Source organism: Suillus fuscotomentosus, assembly GCF_016647785.1.
Source record: "Suillus fuscotomentosus strain FC203 chromosome Unknown F5891scaffold_114, whole genome shotgun sequence".
In the NCBI taxonomy this organism is placed as follows: domain Eukaryota; kingdom Fungi; phylum Basidiomycota; class Agaricomycetes; order Boletales; family Suillaceae; genus Suillus; species Suillus fuscotomentosus.
In genome coordinates, this window is record NW_024539626.1 from 46,258 (window position 1) to 62,846 (window position 16,589).

Genomic DNA, 16,589 nt, shown 5'->3' on the forward strand with positions numbered 1-16,589 from the left:
GATATTGTTGTTCTGACTATATCGTTCTTTTTCAAGCTTTTTTCAAGCGTTTATCTTTTTACAATCAAGATACTAGTAGTACGCCAGGATCTGATATAGTATCACTACTAGTAGGTTCTGGTACGATTCATGTTATGTGTAGCATTTTTGCTTACGTGATCGGCAATTTCTCTTATGAGTACCATTACCAACGACGAAGGTTTTTTCACGCTAGTCATGCGAATCGATTCGGAGTACGACGTGATAGTAACAATCCTCATGGTGGTATGTTTCTTTATTACTATCATTCTTATTAATGATAAACTTTTCTCTCGCTACCCATACGGCTATTAAGTATTAGTACACGGATGAGCCATGGTATAAAATCATCGTAAGTCTGGGATAATTTATCAGAGTCACTTCTTCCTCTGTTCTTCATTACAGTCATGCCTCCTCGTGCCATCGCCAGTCCTAAGAAGAAACGATCTGGCAAGCGCAAAGGATCCGATGCTTCAAAGGCCGGCTTGCCAAAGAAGTCTCGGGCTGCAGACATTGCTGAGGTACCCAGCATGGTACCCCTCGTGTCCCTTGGCCTGACTGGAGCAGAAGCGGAACAAAATGCTCCCCGGCGTTCTGGTCGCCCTAACGCGGGAACTGGAGGTAGGAATGCACAACTGGAGAAGATTGGATCAGTATTGCAATCCAAGCCTCGGACTCAAGAACGTAAGGGTACAACGTCCCTTGGTCTCAATGTTCCAGTCAATCCTCAAGCCCCAGAACCGCGTCGTAGAGGTCGAAAGAATCATTCAAAGGTAGGCGTCCAATTAATTCTGTTACTCATATTGATTGTTTCGTAGGCAGTTCCTCCACCCTACAGCTCACTCGTTAGGGATGCTCCAGATGCCCCAGCCAAGGACATTATCGCCACAGGGCCCAGCTTTACATCCCAGCAACCTGGTGGAAGGTTTGGATTTGTTGCTCCAACAGAAATAGCTCATTCCGGTACTGCCCAGCCCAATATTCAGGCATTGCACAACCCGCATGTCACCATTGGGGCGAAGGACGCTGAGCAGCGCGCTCGGGACGCCATTGCCGAGCAACGAGCTCGAGATGCCATTGCCGAGCAACGAGCTCGAGACGCCATTGCCGAGCAACGAGCTCGAGACGCCATTGCCGAGCAACGAGCTCGGGACACTATCGCTGAGAAGCGAACTCGGGATGCAATTGCTGAGCGACATACCCAGAACGCTGTCTCTGAATATCCAGTGGTTTTGCCAAGGTCCGTCTTTCGGGAGGAGAATTTAGATCCAGCCCTACGTCAGCATGATGACACTGTTAGGGCTCAGCGTCGTCTGACGTCGTTTGAATCTGATGACAGTGACTCTAAAGACTGTAGCAGTGATGACAGCAATGATAGCAATGATAAAGATGCTGATGAAGAGGACAGCGGAGAGGATGATGAGGAGGAGGGGGGAAATGATGATACAGTCAAGAGCTCACAGCAGTTTGGTTGGGGGGAGGCTGGCCGACGCCAGAAAGAACACCCAGGTACACATTCTCGTCGTGTGATTTCGCTTCACTAATTCAATGTTATAGGGTTTGTGGAGGATGTACCACCTTCGCAATCTCCAGTCGCTCGCCCTCTCACACCTGAAATTCAGTTCCAGTACTCACGCGATGAAGATGATGTAGTTGCCCAGACGAGCCTTGATAAAACCTCGGTAAGTTTTCTGCTCAAGCCGGGAGTAACTCTCATTTTATATTGTTAATCCAGCGGAACGAAAGCTCTCAGGTATGGCCATATCGTTCAATTGTATCATGCTTACCATTGCCTTTCTTTCAAGGACCCTCCGGATATCTCACCAGGACCGCGGCGGCAAGCATCCCAACACATTGAGGTGAGATCAGGGAGACCATTTTAATTGACACTCACCATCAAGCAGACCATCACCTCGAAGCCTGACGATGTACTACAACGCCATCATAAGAAAAACGGAAAGCCCCGTCTTCCTGATCCTGAATCCCTCGAACTGCTGAATCAAGTGTCCGAGTGTGATGTTCAGCCATTGAAAAACAAAAAGTCTAGGTCATCGCGTGGTGGGCCAACACCCGATCAATTATCTTGGTACGGACCACGCTGGAAAAGTTTCTTGGAGGACGCCAAAGTAGAATGTCGCGCGCAACACGCCCTGGAGAACCCGTTTCTAACTTTGGTGAAGAATCTTCCAGGAACAATCACTGAAGTTCTCATTGCAGTATTGGTTGTGTGGGATACGAACGGTAAACAATTTGAAGCTGGTAGGCACTTGTTCGTTCTCATTCGTTCTCGAACTAATATGTCATATTCTGATGCAGGGGTTTGGCCAGAACACAAATTTAATATGACTCGGTTGGTGCGTGCATAACTGACTTTGTGCCAATATCTCGTTGACAGTCTGTATTAAAGCTGTACGACGATCTTTCGACTTGGCGATCTGACTTGAAGAAAACAGCCATAAGCATTGCACCAGTATCATATTCGCTTATTCCTCCGCTTTCTGTCCCCGTTCAGGAACGTGCTGCTTGGGTCGAGCACACTGCTGCTGAATTGATCAAGGAAGCATTCTTCTTACGCTTTGGGGTGGACGATCAGGTAAGTGATCTTGTGGTGATCGCAACTCTACTGATGGAAGATTTCTAGGGGAGAACACGAAACTTCGCTCATCCCGCCCTTCGTGAAGCCGTCATCACATTCTTTTACACAGGACCATATCGAATTGCACGAAGGATGCCGGAGACCTTTAGCACGGAATTGCCACTCTCATGTTTGGCTTTGGTTGCTGCGGCGGTAATTTCGTCTCCCTCGCCAATGTCATGTGTTAATTTTCTGTCTTGAAACTAGTTCAATTGTGTCTTCGACGGTCTTGTAAAAAACGGACATGGGAAGTCATACCCAAACTTTTCCACCAAGGACTACGGCCCCGTCTATTGTCGGATGCTCGAATTGCTCAAACATATCCTTGAGGATGCGTATCATGGGCCTAGGCTGTCAGCTCAACTGCGAGAATGGGCTGCAGCGGGATGGTGAGGATCTTTTCTCTCTGATAATTTTTTTACTGATTTTCATTTGTACAGGGCTGCAGCTATGAATCTCGAAGGAGTTGTTGATGCCAGACACGACCACCTGCAGATTCTTCTTGACTAAAAGCTTCGTATTCCCGCTCCCCAGTTTATATCAAGCATTTATCGTGTTTGGCGCACGTATCATTGTATTTACTGTTTGTCGTGGTCATGTGATTCAATATATTGGTTTTGTTTTTTTGTTTTAAAATTTTTGTGTTGTCCAGTGTGTGTAAGCAGTACAGCGAGCAAATGTCTGTACAGCTCCGGGTCTCTGAGTGCTCTGTGGGTGTCTGTACAGAGATGGACAGCGAAAAAATTTGCAATTCAAGTAGATTTTCGTAATTACTGGGCGGTCTGTAGGTGTCTGTACAGAGATTCACAGCGCAAGGTGTCGCTGTGATGGACTGGCTAATTGGGACCAAGCTGTAGCGCTTGCATGCTGTACAGCGCTGTACAGCGCTGCACAGTGCAAAGTGGTTTACTGATGCATCCACAGAGGCCGAATATATGGCGGTCACACACGTCATACAAGAAGGCCTCTGGATCAAGTCGCTCATCATCTCGCTTCACGTACATCTTCCTTTCCCCATCGTCATCTTCATGGACAATACTGGCGCCATCTCATTATCAACTGAAGCACGCAATCACATCCGTTCCAAGCACATTGACGTGCGATACCATTTCATCCGGGAACATATTGAGAAAGGAACATTCCTACTCAAATGGGTCGCCTCTCACAGGAACACCGCGGATATCTTCACGAAAGCTCTCCCTCGACCTCTCTTCGAAAAACATCTGCCCGGCCTTCATCTGGTGTCTCGCTGAGGGGGTGTGTTGGACGATACGGGTCGGACGAATTGAGTATTGGATGGTACGAGTTGGGCGTTGGACGATACGAGTTGGACACACACGCATGGTACCAGTCCCGGAGGATTAGCCTCCGGGACCATTTTTGTCTTCTTTTCCTTTTCCGATCCTTATCGTATCTTGTCAGCTTCAGCACCATATGTTTCTCGGCAGCTTCTCTCCGTCTTGAACCTTCTATTGCTTACCTTTAAATATCTTGCTCGTACGCAGCGATACCTCAGCGTTGTCTTACACGTCCGCTGAGGTACGTATACCACTACTCTTTTGTATCCAGCTTTGCTAACGTACGACCTAGACCTTGGTCTAGGTAAATTCAATTCAGCGTTGTCTTACACGTCCGCTGAGACCTTGGTCTAGTTCCAACATTGAGAACTCACGACACTTGTAGTACTGTTTACCGCAAGGCTCAATCATAGTAGTAAGTAGTAGTCCAAAGTCCGATATACGACTGGTTATGATCTAGGGATATTATATCAGCGAAGAGGCAGCGCCTAACTTTGAAATTATCTCCGGTACGCTCCAGAATTCCATCATCGTCTGCATCCACCCACTAACTTGAATTTATAACCCTGCTCATCATCCGCACGCTACATAGTACCTGTGCGATAAATCCAGTTTATTCATCAATTACCCAAATTCCAGCACAAGCGACAACCGGCTATCCAGGCAATCCCAATCCCAAGGCCCTTGCATCTGGCCCCCTCTGCCAGATCGTATCTCAGCTCCTTCAAGGAGGAAGCCTGCCCACAGCGCAAACAATCCACATATGCCTCCGCGTCCACGGGATGGTACAAGCACTCCCTACATTCACCCTTCCAGCATCCACCTGCTGGACTTCACCACGAGCGGTCCGCGCTAATGTCTGCATCCGCGTGGAACGGACCCAATTTCATCGCAAGAGTTAGTAACCATGGGGCTTAACAAGTTCGTGTCACTTAGCCAACACCCGTCGCCATCAGCTCGACGACAAGCATCTTCGTGCTTGTCTTCCTCGTCAAATGTGTCAACGCCCATGGCTGAGAATATTGGCATGCCAGGCAGAGGGGAGTGTTATACTTACCTGCTGCATCCGCTGTTATAGCATGATATACAGGAGGGAGCAGCAGAGGAAAAGAATGTGGCGTGGACGGGGTGTATTATTTCGGACGATACCCACAGCTGGTATGTCTTCTGCCACGCACCTTTTTCATCCTCTGCTCCCATGTTCACCTCGTAAGATAGACTTGAACGTCCCTCCATGTCCGGCATACGAAGGCAGTCACAGGATATTTTAGAGTGGAGCGACTGCAAATCGATACGCTGATCGCCAACAGCTGATCGATTTCTTGTGTCAGTATTACTCGACCCCATCGAAAGATCGAGATTTTTGTTCATCCCTTAGATTGCACACTGGGTTGCTGACGTTTGGCGATGTCGGACGTTATCATAACGGCTGTCGATCGCAGCAAGCTCTCACGGGATTCAGCTCGTTAGACTGATAGGAAACGCGAGTGTTTTGTTATGGTCTTCTTTAGGCGCTCTCTCGTACGTTGATAAGATACGCATGAAAAGGCTACAAGTCACACTGAAGACCATGGCATAAAGTGAGATCCAACGCTGAAAATTTGTCCTTGGACATAAGGCAGACATCTTGTAAGTCGATTTCTCCTTTGTTCCACGATAGCATCATCTCGGTCCCTCGAGAAGATGCATTTAGATTCCAGAGTATGATGCATGCGGTCGATACACTCATTGTTTAGTGAAAACGAGAATGGTGCAGTTCTAATCGTAGGCCCCGGGAATGCACAGAGCGCACGTAAGATAAACCAGGGTTCCACCTTTGACTTCGTAATCCAGGAACATGATAATCTGCACACTGTCCTTGAAGAACTTACGAAAACTTTGGAGGCGCGTCCGCTGTTTGAAATCCATCAGTCTCGAAGGCTATCACCCGCGAACAGCTCAGTCTTAGCCATCAACTGGTGTCACAGACGTTGACAGAGACGTTCCATGGATCTATATAAAATGTAACTCTGAAATGACAACACTGTATTGCTTTTAAAAATATTGGCGCAAGTCGAAATAGGCTGCTAAGCAGCATGGTACGTAGAACATACCTGAACTCAATGCACTTGAATCGGACAAAGAATGCTTCGGAGGTACATCAAGCCCAGTGGATTCCACCACCATCTCAGGATTCTCAGCTGAGGGTGACTCACGTGCTTCAAACACCTGTACACCATACCAAGGAAAGCGCTACATATATTGTGTGATCATACAACCGTGTCATAAAGTTCCACCTCCTGAAACTACCTCAATAAACCTCTCGAAGCCCACATTCACAGCTGAGATAACTCATCCACTTCGGAACACCATCTACATTGCGTTGCATTGCCTGATATCAAGGTCTTGCTGAAAGACGAGTATATCAGCGGGATTGTTGCCACAGGATGACGACGAAACATACACAGGCGATGATTTAAAGTGATTTCAAGAACAGCGTTGATTAACTCCGCCTTCGCCTGAGAGGACGAAGATTCTTTCTCCATCGCGGAAGCAGCCACCGCTTGTTCATAAGCGTGAACGGGGTCGCTCACACCCTTCACGACAGCAGCTGCATGCGGAGATGACATGTACTGCTCCAGTGCGACATAAAAAGAGGGATCAGACTGCCCCTTGTCCTGAAGATAGCGCCGCTTGTCAAAAATATAGAAAGAGTGTTCGAAGATAATGACAGCAGCTAAACGGTCAATAATAAGCAGGTTCACCACAACGCAACCTCAAAATTCACCGGAAATGAGCTGAACAACGTTGTGCAAGGGCGATAAGCCACAGGCCTGGCGAATTGCCAACATGAGAAATGTGTACAATCTGGCACCAATTGGACACACCACAGAGAGTAACTTGGATTGTATCACCGCACAGTGATCGTCGCGAAGCTCGTCCTATTGAGGGATCAGCATGGCTGTTGCTCGAACGAGGATCGACACACTCACTTCCTGCGAACGGTGGGCAACGACTTGGATCAGCATGGCTGTTGCTCGAACGAGGATCGACACACTCACTCCCTGCGAACGGTGGGCAACGACTTGGATCAGCATGGCTCTTGCGCGAATGAGGATTGACAGACGTACTGCCTGTAAGTAAAGGTTTGACATAAATGAGAGCAACCTTTGAATTTTCCAAGAATCTTACCCAAATATGTGGAAACCAGGCGCCCAAGGTTCCTATTATCTTCTCGTGACCTTCAGATGCGCTTGTCTCTGCAGAGCCAAGATGTTCTCGCAATGTTCTGGACAATATCAGTCGTTAACACCAAGTTGCGGCAAGCGAATGAGTCCATGGTTGGTTACCTTTCAATTGCATATTTCATACAGACCTCCAAGTTGGTCTGTTGGGTCGTGACGAACAATCGCTTCAGTACTTCATCATCCAAAGTTGCAGCTGTGCGTTCGATCAGTGGTCCAGAATTTGCATCATCTTTGTCCATATCTGATGGATCAACGGTCATCATGTATGGGAACTTGACAATAAACCGGCTTACTGGGAAGGCATACGTGACATGGTGGAGGTTTTCGGACATCCTTGAGAAACCTCAGTTGCGGTCCGTTTGCAAATGTTTCTTCGGCGCGTTTTGCGGCCAGTTTTCTAGCGTCTTTCCGAGATTTTCCTTCTGTTTTCAGTTGTGTGTAAGCGACGTCGTATAGTGCATCGAACTTTGTGAACACAACGATGACAGGTACTGAGGATTGTGATTCTGCGCATCAGTCGAAAGTCGAATGTCGATGAGGGTGGGACGCGAAAACTTACTGCTTCCTGTGTCGCACTGGGAGAAAAACTTATTCTCGGCTGCAGTGAACGACCTACATGCTTCGTCCATTGGGATGCAGAACCTATGTTGAAACCGTTAGATAGCGCATGCTGTGATTGACGGATTGCAATTACCATATAGTGTGGAGCCGTTTTGTTATCTTCATTTCCTTGGAACGCTCAATGATAAATGTCTGGACCTTGTCGAATTCTGATACGCCGCCTGCCTCGAAACCCCGTGAATCATGAAAAACGAAGCCCGGGTTGCTTGGAAACACCACTTCGTCATCAATGTCGTGCAGTCCGCGCTGAGGGCACGTGAATTTATGACATCGACTAAGAGCACAACTCACCCCTCTGGATCCCGTTAAATCGATCTGATGTTGATGGGTCAGTACCTTCCTCCTACTGGCAATGTGATGCCCACCTTTTCCCCCTTGCTGTTGTATATTTCTGGTTGGTCCCGCGTGTTGCAGACTCTCTGCAGAATGGTTGTTTTTCCTGCATTGGCTCTCCCTATGACGAGGATCCGAAAGCGACCGATTCTCCGTTTTATCTTTGAAGGATCCATGGGGAGGGTGAATGTGACTGAAGGAGAAGCGTTGGTGTGGCCTTATAATCGTTGCAGTGTGTGAACCCGGCGATTACCCAACCCGAAGCCAGCCTATATAGAATCAGTGTATTTGATATCATATGAGCTGTATGTGGATGAAGCGTACAAGACAAGACTGATAATCAGCATAAGATCCATATTTGAAATTAGCTTATCGTACCATACTCGTGAACCTATAACAAAACACTAGGCCAAAATCGTAACAAACACAACGACAACTTCGGCCCCGTTACCTTATTCAACTTAGCAGATAGCAATTGGACGGAATGTGATTGAGGGAGTCGCAGACAAGACACGAGAAAAAACATGTCCAAACAAACTCCATCATACTATGACTTCAACGAAGGGTTTCGAAACGGACAAGCAGTACAACCTTCAAGATAAGTCAGAGGCAGATTCAGATTCAGAACTGACGAGCTCGAGGTTTCCGAGGTCTTGTCATTATTACGCGTTGGGTATGATCAATCAACCCCAGGATAGCTCGTAACTTACGTAGGGCACCGGGCCCGGGTCTTCACAAAGACTGTCTTATCGCAACCTATGCCATCCACGTTTATTTGGTGATAGTCCCCCATTCTACATCATAAGAGTAGCTTCTTCCCTAAATCAAATCAGCATGGCTAATACTGTTCACGCCTCGACGGTCTCCAGCTGCAGCATCTTTGGTAACTCAATTCTTATCATCATGTGGTGTCATCAAACCCGCTGAATATATCCAACAGGCATCACCGTCGATTTCACCAATTGGTCGAAAACTATAGAATCTGCTGAAGTACGGACCAGCAAGCATCCGCCAATTGAACTTGAGCGCGAAGCAGGAAAGAGTTTGCGACACATGTTTGATTTACCCATGTAGTAACGTTCAAATTCTCGACCCCGACACATGTTCTCACCTAAGTTGCTTCTGTGTCTTTTTTGTCTCAGGGTGATTTCCCATGAAGATCCATTTTCCCTACGTATACGGTACAAGGAATCTTTTGGGATGAAGACCAAAGACATTGCTTTTGACCCAGATGTCATTTTTCTCGTATCTAGTGCAAGCGAGGGACAAGGTAAAACAATAATGATTGCACTCTCACCTCACTCGCCCACTCACTCAACCTCAACATCCATAGAATACATCAAGTCGCATGAAGAAATCACGATTGTCGTCGCCCTTTCTGGGAATACCTCAGCTGAAGTAAGGATCCACAGTCTGGCATCGAAACCGTCTAAGTTGTGGATTAGCAGTCTGAGCAATCTATCTCTACTGGCCAAAGTCATACGCTCCTGGCTACTACTTCCGAAATCTTTCGGAGCTGTCCTCAGTGAGTCGGGATGATCATAAAGTGCTGTTCTTGAAGTTGACCCTTCCAAGGTTCCGAATTCTGGTGATAGGAAAGGTATCTTGCAGTTGACTTTCTCCGATCTCAGGCCATTGCTGACGACGTGCTTTTAATAGACTGGCGTCGGCAAGTCGTCACTGATCAACCATGTATTCGGAGTGGACACAATGGTGGGCCAAACGCAGTGCTTCGACAAGCACAGCTACTCATGCTGTCAATAGTCTGTTGCCCATGATAAGTCAGGCGAGGCCAGCATCGACGATGAGTTCGTCTCATCTCAGAACGACAGGTTCGTTCTCCACGACAGCAAGGGTTTTGAACCAGGGGAACAAGACAACCTCAAAATTGTCCGAGATTTTATTGGCCGTCGGAGCGCAATGCCTGATTTAAAAGACCAGCTGCACGTTGTTTTGTGGGGATTCTATCTCGACCATTCCGTTATGGTAGACTGACCAAATACATCGAAGGCTTTGCTTTGAGATACCTCGTGCAGGCGGACGTTTGCTGGAGACGGGAACAGAGGAATTCCTGGAATCGAAACGTGATGGAACGCTGGGAAAAGGTAAGTAAATCGATAACTATATCTCCGCTACGTTGAGGTTCACACTTCATCAAAGTTCCTGTTATCGTCGTTCTTACTAAATACGACATGCTTATCGAACGCATGGAACGAAATCTAGATGAGGCCTCTCTCGATGAATTGAGCGACGAAGAGATCGAGGAACTCGTGAAGAACAAAGCAGAAGCAGAGCTGCGGGATACCTGCATCGGACCTCTAGAGGAATTGGCAGGGTCTGATATCCCCCACGCCACGATCTCCAGTGTGTACCAATACTCTGACAGGTTCACGCGTGCCTCTGAAGTGTAATATTGCAGCCGCAAAAGGTTACACGGAGACACTCACCGACCTCATCCAAATAACTGAAAGCTGTGTCAATGAGCATCTTGTGCCGGAGGCCGCAGTGATGACCTCCATCGCTCAGCGAATGCATCCTGGACTCAAAACAGAGGCATTAATTAAGTGAGTCTTGCTCGCTCCATTCTTATCTGGTGATTTACGCAGAGTCAGTGTTGGCAAGCAAAGTTTGTCCCAGTTTCCCGTTGATAATCACTGAATTCAGTCTAAATATTCATGTCTCGCAGAATATTGGAAGGCGCTTGCATCATGCCCAAAGTTCAAGAATTACCAGATCCAGGATTGTCTGCGTGTGCTTCACACTGACATCGTCGATGTGTGGAACTTCCGTGACCCTCATCATGTGACGGCTGTCTTATTTGTCGTCGTTGCATCCGTCTAACGTGATTTGCACATAGCACTTGCACAGCCAAGAGTTCAGGGAATTGATGATGAACATGGTCGATAAGATACAAGCTGGATCTACAGTTGATCCCACCAAGACCTTGTAGGCCGGTCTTTTACGCGACTAGATCGATTTTATCTCATTGAATGTTTGCAGGACATTTGGGTTATCCATGGTTGGCACTATTGCGGGCATCGTGTCCGCCTTGGCGGCACCGGCAGCTCCCATCGTACTACCAATCGCAGTAGGTGCCGTGCTCGTGGTATGGGTTCACGAAGTGTACAAAATGTCGTACGCACCGCTATTTTTTTTTGGCGAGCGAAGGGATATCGACACTTCTTTGTTAGCCACGTGGTGCTTCAGCGCTTTATGGCCTACATCATGCACTTGACACTTGTGTTGCAAACACTTTTTATCGTGTCAGAAAGCCGGGAACTCACCCGTAGGGCCATCAAGCTCGCGGTCAATTCCTACCTCGCCTCCCCAATAAGCGGAGAAGTTCTCAATAAAATTCAGGATTACGATAAGCAATTGACGATCCTGGAACGCGCGGATAGCGATACGTTGGACAAAATCGAAGAGATGATGCAATTTTACAAGATCGATGCAGCACAAATTTCCAATCTTCAGGCAAATACTTCCCATGTAGATTTGTCGTCGGACGAGCCATGGTAAATTCAGAAGTCGTAGGGTTCGATTGTCTCTTTTGTGGATGGTTCTGCGCGTGGGCGGTGTCTAAGTGCTGACGCGATTGCAGATAGTGCTCGCTTGTACTATATAACTGGATTTATACCCGATCATAACAATGCAACCTATGCTCTACTGTGTTCTATTAACGTGATGTACTTACTGCTAGATTTCACTCGAGCCTCCAAGGTGCCAAGGTATTGTAGTAGTCCATAAAAACTTGGCCTCAATTGTTCAACGTTCAACGCCTTCTGAACAGGTCATGGTGCACTGGATTTAGATATTTGGTGAGCTAATGAAAGAAAATAACGAACAATGCGATGGTTCCTACTGACCTTTTAGTGTTGAGAATATATTATTTCGACGCATTCGCTTCGTTCCAGTGGTGGTAACTCACACAGTATGACTGTAGCCCAGAGCATATCCATTGCAGGCTCGCAAGAGATCCTGCATGTCGTCGTAAGCGCCGCAAGGAAATCACGAGCCAAAAGTACCTTGCGGAGATGACAAACTTTGGTCCGGAACAAATCCAGGATCACTGACATGCAGATCGGTGCGATTGTGCTGGAGGATCTCGGAAACGATGCGGTACGGCAGAGCTCGATGCATGTTGTTTATCGAGTTTCTCCTGATTCTAGACGGGTATACGTATTACGCAGCTGCATACAACATGAGGCACGAGGAACACACGAGGAGTCAAACGTTGATGTGGTTTTGATCATTCGGAAGCGACAGGGATATCTGTGTTGGGTTACAGGGTCCTGAGGCCTGAACAGTGTACGTGCGTTATCTCAATAGATCTCACTTACAGACGACGGCAAGACCTCCAGCAGTACTGCTGGATAATGTTTTTCATGCTCGTGTACAAGGTCAAGTCTATCGCGCCATCGTGCGTCCGAGTCTGTCCAGGCTACCACACCTAATTTCTTAACCCAATTTCATGAAGCCTGCTGCGGCTGCCTACAAGTCTTGAAACCTCACGCTGCTTCCGAACCCCATGGCAGAGCGTGACCTGCCGAGACCTTCCTATCTTCCTGCTTTTACCCGGTCGCACTACTAGGGAAAATGACGGAGTGCTTGTTTAGCCTCATCCCGTAAAATAGCATATGGATAGAACAGAATATAATTTACCAATGCAAATAAATTTGCCGCTCTCTAGTAACTAAGAAAGACAATAGGGGACTTCAAAGTTGAGTTGAGCGTCCAAATCACGTCCAAATCGGCATCCGAAATCAACTTTGAACTCCCCTAATACACTGGATAAAGAGACACGAACAAAATTAGATCGAAAAAAATGAAGGAGAGATGTTTCTACGTTTTGTTAAAGCTCGTCCAGCTTCAAAAACGGACGACATGTCCATGTCAGCATTGCTGTTTGCAAGTGCGAAGAGAATGAGGTGGTTTACCAGCACGGGCTTGTGTTTTGGAACACCCGACAATAAATCAGCCGATAAGATACGAGCAGTACTGAATGCTCCGTACCTGGGAGAGATGCGTTGGGCAGCGAAGACCATGGACGAATGGAGTTTGGTGCGACAGAGGGCGCACGCTGCCGCATGCACTGACTTGGAGCTAGTGGCCGCTAAATGAGGGGTGAGGCCTCATTCCGAAGCAAAGAGATACGTGATGAACAACCCTGAGTTGTAGGTTGAGTTGATTGAGTTTTAGGTGACGCCTTTCGTGCAGACGAATCATAATTAGCGAGTGCCAGAAAGTTGACTTGATGTTTTTAACCGCCGCTGTTCAGAGCTGACCAGGTTCTCGAGGTCTTGCCATTATTGCAATTTGGGAGCCGAAGTATGATTGCGGAAGTTGAAATTTGAAAGTTCAATATGCTAGGCAGGGCAATTGTAATTAACCCCAGAACAGCTCGTGACTTACGTAGTAGTAGAGCACCGGCGTAGCTTTCTTATCGCAACGTTCTTGTGATCCACGTGTTTTCTAGTTTATAATCAACAGGGTGTGCCGTTAACCTAGCTCGGAGGAGAACTCTTCCCTCAGAAATCAAGTCCGACCCCATGGCTAATGCTCTTCACCCTCTCCCCATCTACGGTACTCAATTCTTGTCGTCAAGTACTATAATCAACCCCGCTGAATTTATCCAACAGGTATCACCGTCGATTTTAGCAAGTTGAAAACGAATAGAGAATCTGCTGAAGTACGGATTGGCAAATTCAATTCGCCAATTAAACGCGCAGAAGGAAAGAGTTTATGCGAGACGTTTTCTCCACCCATGTAACTTTTAAACACTCGACCCTAATTTATATTCTCACCCGAGTTACTTTGGTGTCTTGTTTGCTTTAGAATGTTTTCTCGCGGGGATATATTTTCCTTACATGTGCGGTACAAGGCACGTTTTGTGATGAAGACCAAAGACATTACTCTCGATCCAGATGACATTTTCCTGGCAACTGGTGGACAAGGTAAAATAATAATAGTCGCACTCTCACCTCACACGAACTCAACTTCACATCTGTAGAATACATCAAGTTGTATAAAAAAATCCGGATCGTTGTCAACCTTTCCGGCAATACCTCAACTAAAGTAAGGATCCACGTCTGGCATCGAAACCGTCTAAGTCATAGATTGGCAGGCTGAACAGGCTGCCTCTTCCGGCCAAAGCTCTGGGCTCCTACCTACTACTTCCGCCATATTTGAGAAGTGTCCTCGGTGAGTCAGGGTGATCATGAGGCACTGGCTTTGAGGCTGACGCTCCCAAGGTTCCGAATTCTGGTAATGGGAAAGGTATCTGACTTCCTCCGATCTCGGACCAGTGTTGACGACATGCTTTTAATAGGTAGGTGTTGGGAAGTCATCCCTGATCGACCACGTATTTGGAGTAGACAAACAACAAGTGAGCAACGACACTTCAACGAGCATAGACACTGATACTGTCAATAGATCATCGAGCACAATAAGCCAGGCGAGGCTATCATCGACAAGGAGTTCACCTCACCTGAGAACGACAGGTTCGTTCTCCACGATAGCAAAGGTTTCGAACCAGGGGAAGTAGAAAACCTCACAATAGTCCGAAAATTTATCGAACGTCGGAGGAACATGCCGGATTTGAAAGATCAGCTGCATGCTGTTTGGTGAGGATTCCATCTCGACCATTCCGTTATGGTAGACTGACCTAAGTACATGGAAGGCTTTGCTTTCAGATACCCCATGCAGGCGGACGTCTACTAGAGACAGGAACGGAGGATTTCTTGAATCGAAACGTGATGGAACCTGGGGAACGGTAAGTGAATCGATAACTACCTTCTTGCTACGTTGGGCTCACACTTTGTCCAAGTTCCCGTTATCGTCGTCCTTACTAAATACGATAAGCTCATCGAACAGCGTGGAGCGAACTCTAGATGAAGCTTCTCTCGATGAATCGAGCGATGAAGCTTTCGAATGAACTCGTCAAGAGCACAGCAGAAGCAGAGGTGCAGGATACCTGCATCGGGACCTCTAGAGGAATTTTCAGGGTCTGATATCCCCCACGCCACGATCTCCAGTGTGTACCAATACTCTGACAGGTTCATGCGTGCTTCTGAAGTGTAATATTGCAGCCGCAAAAGGCTACGAGGAGACAGCTCAGCCCATCTGATTGAAATAACTGAAAGTTGTGTCAATCAGCATCTTGCACCCGAGGCCGCGGTGATGACCTCCGTCGCTCAGCGAGTGCATCCTGGACTCAAAATAGATGCATTAATTAAGTAAGTCTTGCTTGCCTCATTCTTATCTGGTGATTTACGCAATGTCAGGATTGGCAAACAAAGTTTGTCCCAGTTTCGCGTTCATAATCACTGAATACAGTCTAAATCTCAATGTCTTGCAGGATACTGGAAGGCGCTCTCATCATGTCCAATGTTCAAAAAACACCAGATGCAGGATTGTCTACGCGTGCTTCATAACGACATCATCGATGTGTGGAACTTCCGTGACCCTCATCATGTGATGGCTATCTTATTTGTCGTCGTTGCATCCGCGCTAACATGATCTGCGCATAGTACTTGCGCAGCCAAGAGTTCAGGGATTTGATGATGAAAATGACCGATAAGACACAAGCTGGATCTACAGCTAATCCCAACACGACCTTGTAAGCCGGTCTTTTGTGTGACAGATAAATTTTATCTCATTGAATGTTTACAGGAAATTTGGGTTATCCATGGTTGGCACTATTGCGGGCATCGTGTCCGCATTAGCGGGACCTGCAGCTCCCATCGTAGTACCAATCGCAGCAGGCGCCGTGGTCGTCGTATGGGTTCGCGATGTATACAAGATGTCGTACGCACCACTATTTTTTTCGTGTGCGAAAGGATATCAACACTTCTTTGTTAGTCACGTGGTGCTTCAGCGCTTCATGGCCTACATTATGCACTTGACACTTGTGTTGCAGACACTTTTTATCGTGTCAGAAAGCCGGGAACTCACTCGTAGGGCCATCAAGCTCGCAGTCAAATCCTACTCCGCCTCCTCAATAAGCGAAGAGGTTCTTACTCGGATTCAGGATTATGTTGGGGGATTGGCTGTCTTGGAACACGCGGATAAGGACACCTTGGACAAAATCGAAGAGATGATGCAATTTTACAAGATCGATGGGGCACAAATCACCGAACTTGCAGCACAAATGTCCAACCTTCAGACAAATATTTATTTGTTACCAGACGAACCATGGTAAATCGAGAAGTCGTAGCACTCGATTGTTTCTTTCTTGGATGGTTTGGGCGTGGGCGGTGTTCGAGTGTTGACGCGATTACAGACAGTGCTCGCTTGTACTATACAACTGGATTTACTATACCCGATCGTAACAATGTAACCTATGCTCTACTGTGTTCTATGTACTTAGTGCTGCTAGATTTTACTCGAGCCTCCAACGTGCCGAGGTATTGTAACAGTTCATAAAAACTTGGCCTCACGCACGAACAATCATTCGAC

At 47.1% G+C, this 16,589-nt stretch overlaps 4 protein-coding genes across 4 annotated transcripts; 3 read left to right on the forward strand and 1 right to left on the reverse strand.

Annotated features, from left to right (window-relative positions):
- Positions 1-425: 425 nt before the first annotated feature.
- On the forward strand, positions 426-3,163 carry F5891DRAFT_986337 (uncharacterized protein; the record flags this gene model as incomplete). Its single annotated transcript, XM_041377748.1, has 12 exons — positions 426-791; positions 837-1,258; positions 1,379-1,527; positions 1,576-1,700; positions 1,754-1,771; positions 1,824-1,877; positions 1,923-2,277; positions 2,335-2,372; positions 2,414-2,611; positions 2,660-2,806; positions 2,861-3,042; positions 3,094-3,163. 12 exons carry the CDS (start codon positions 426-428, stop codon positions 3,161-3,163), a joined length of 2,124 nt encoding a protein of 707 aa, XP_041218467.1.
- A 1,412-nt stretch (positions 3,164-4,575) lies between these two features.
- F5891DRAFT_986338 (uncharacterized protein) lies at positions 4,576-8,308 on the reverse strand (the record flags this gene model as incomplete). Its single annotated transcript, XM_041377749.1, has 18 exons — positions 4,576-4,749; positions 4,858-4,964; positions 5,009-5,020; positions 5,130-5,261; positions 5,823-5,844; positions 5,921-5,943; positions 6,045-6,159; positions 6,241-6,272; positions 6,395-6,623; positions 6,819-6,872; positions 6,924-7,064; positions 7,123-7,219; positions 7,281-7,419; positions 7,472-7,684; positions 7,738-7,820; positions 7,873-8,045; positions 8,091-8,114; positions 8,165-8,308. The coding sequence occupies 18 exons, from the start codon at positions 8,306-8,308 to the stop codon at positions 4,576-4,578; spliced, it is 1,914 nt and encodes a 637-aa protein (XP_041218468.1).
- Positions 8,309-8,966: 658 nt separating this feature from the next.
- On the forward strand, positions 8,967-11,651 carry F5891DRAFT_1197080 (uncharacterized protein; the record flags this gene model as incomplete). Its single annotated transcript, XM_041368428.1, has 16 exons — positions 8,967-9,015; positions 9,073-9,202; positions 9,275-9,402; positions 9,466-9,530; positions 9,578-9,657; positions 9,708-9,732; positions 9,792-9,845; positions 9,897-10,087; positions 10,143-10,237; positions 10,293-10,496; positions 10,552-10,696; positions 10,739-10,758; positions 10,819-10,934; positions 10,990-11,078; positions 11,133-11,267; positions 11,324-11,651. The coding sequence occupies 16 exons, from the start codon at positions 8,967-8,969 to the stop codon at positions 11,649-11,651; spliced, it is 1,854 nt and encodes a 617-aa protein (XP_041218469.1).
- Positions 11,652-13,529: 1,878 nt separating this feature from the next.
- F5891DRAFT_1282272 (uncharacterized protein) lies at positions 13,530-16,533 on the forward strand. The gene is made up of 15 exons (XM_041370526.1): positions 13,530-13,715; positions 13,772-13,898; positions 13,968-14,086; positions 14,143-14,207; positions 14,257-14,333; positions 14,384-14,408; positions 14,461-14,517; positions 14,565-14,755; positions 14,812-14,904; positions 15,275-15,367; positions 15,416-15,429; positions 15,490-15,605; positions 15,662-15,750; positions 15,804-15,938; positions 15,993-16,533. The coding sequence occupies exons 1-15, from the start codon at positions 13,682-13,684 to the stop codon at positions 16,330-16,332; spliced, it is 1,575 nt and encodes a 524-aa protein (XP_041218470.1). The 5' UTR covers positions 13,530-13,681; the 3' UTR covers positions 16,333-16,533.
- The last annotated feature ends 56 nt before the right edge of the window (positions 16,534-16,589 follow it).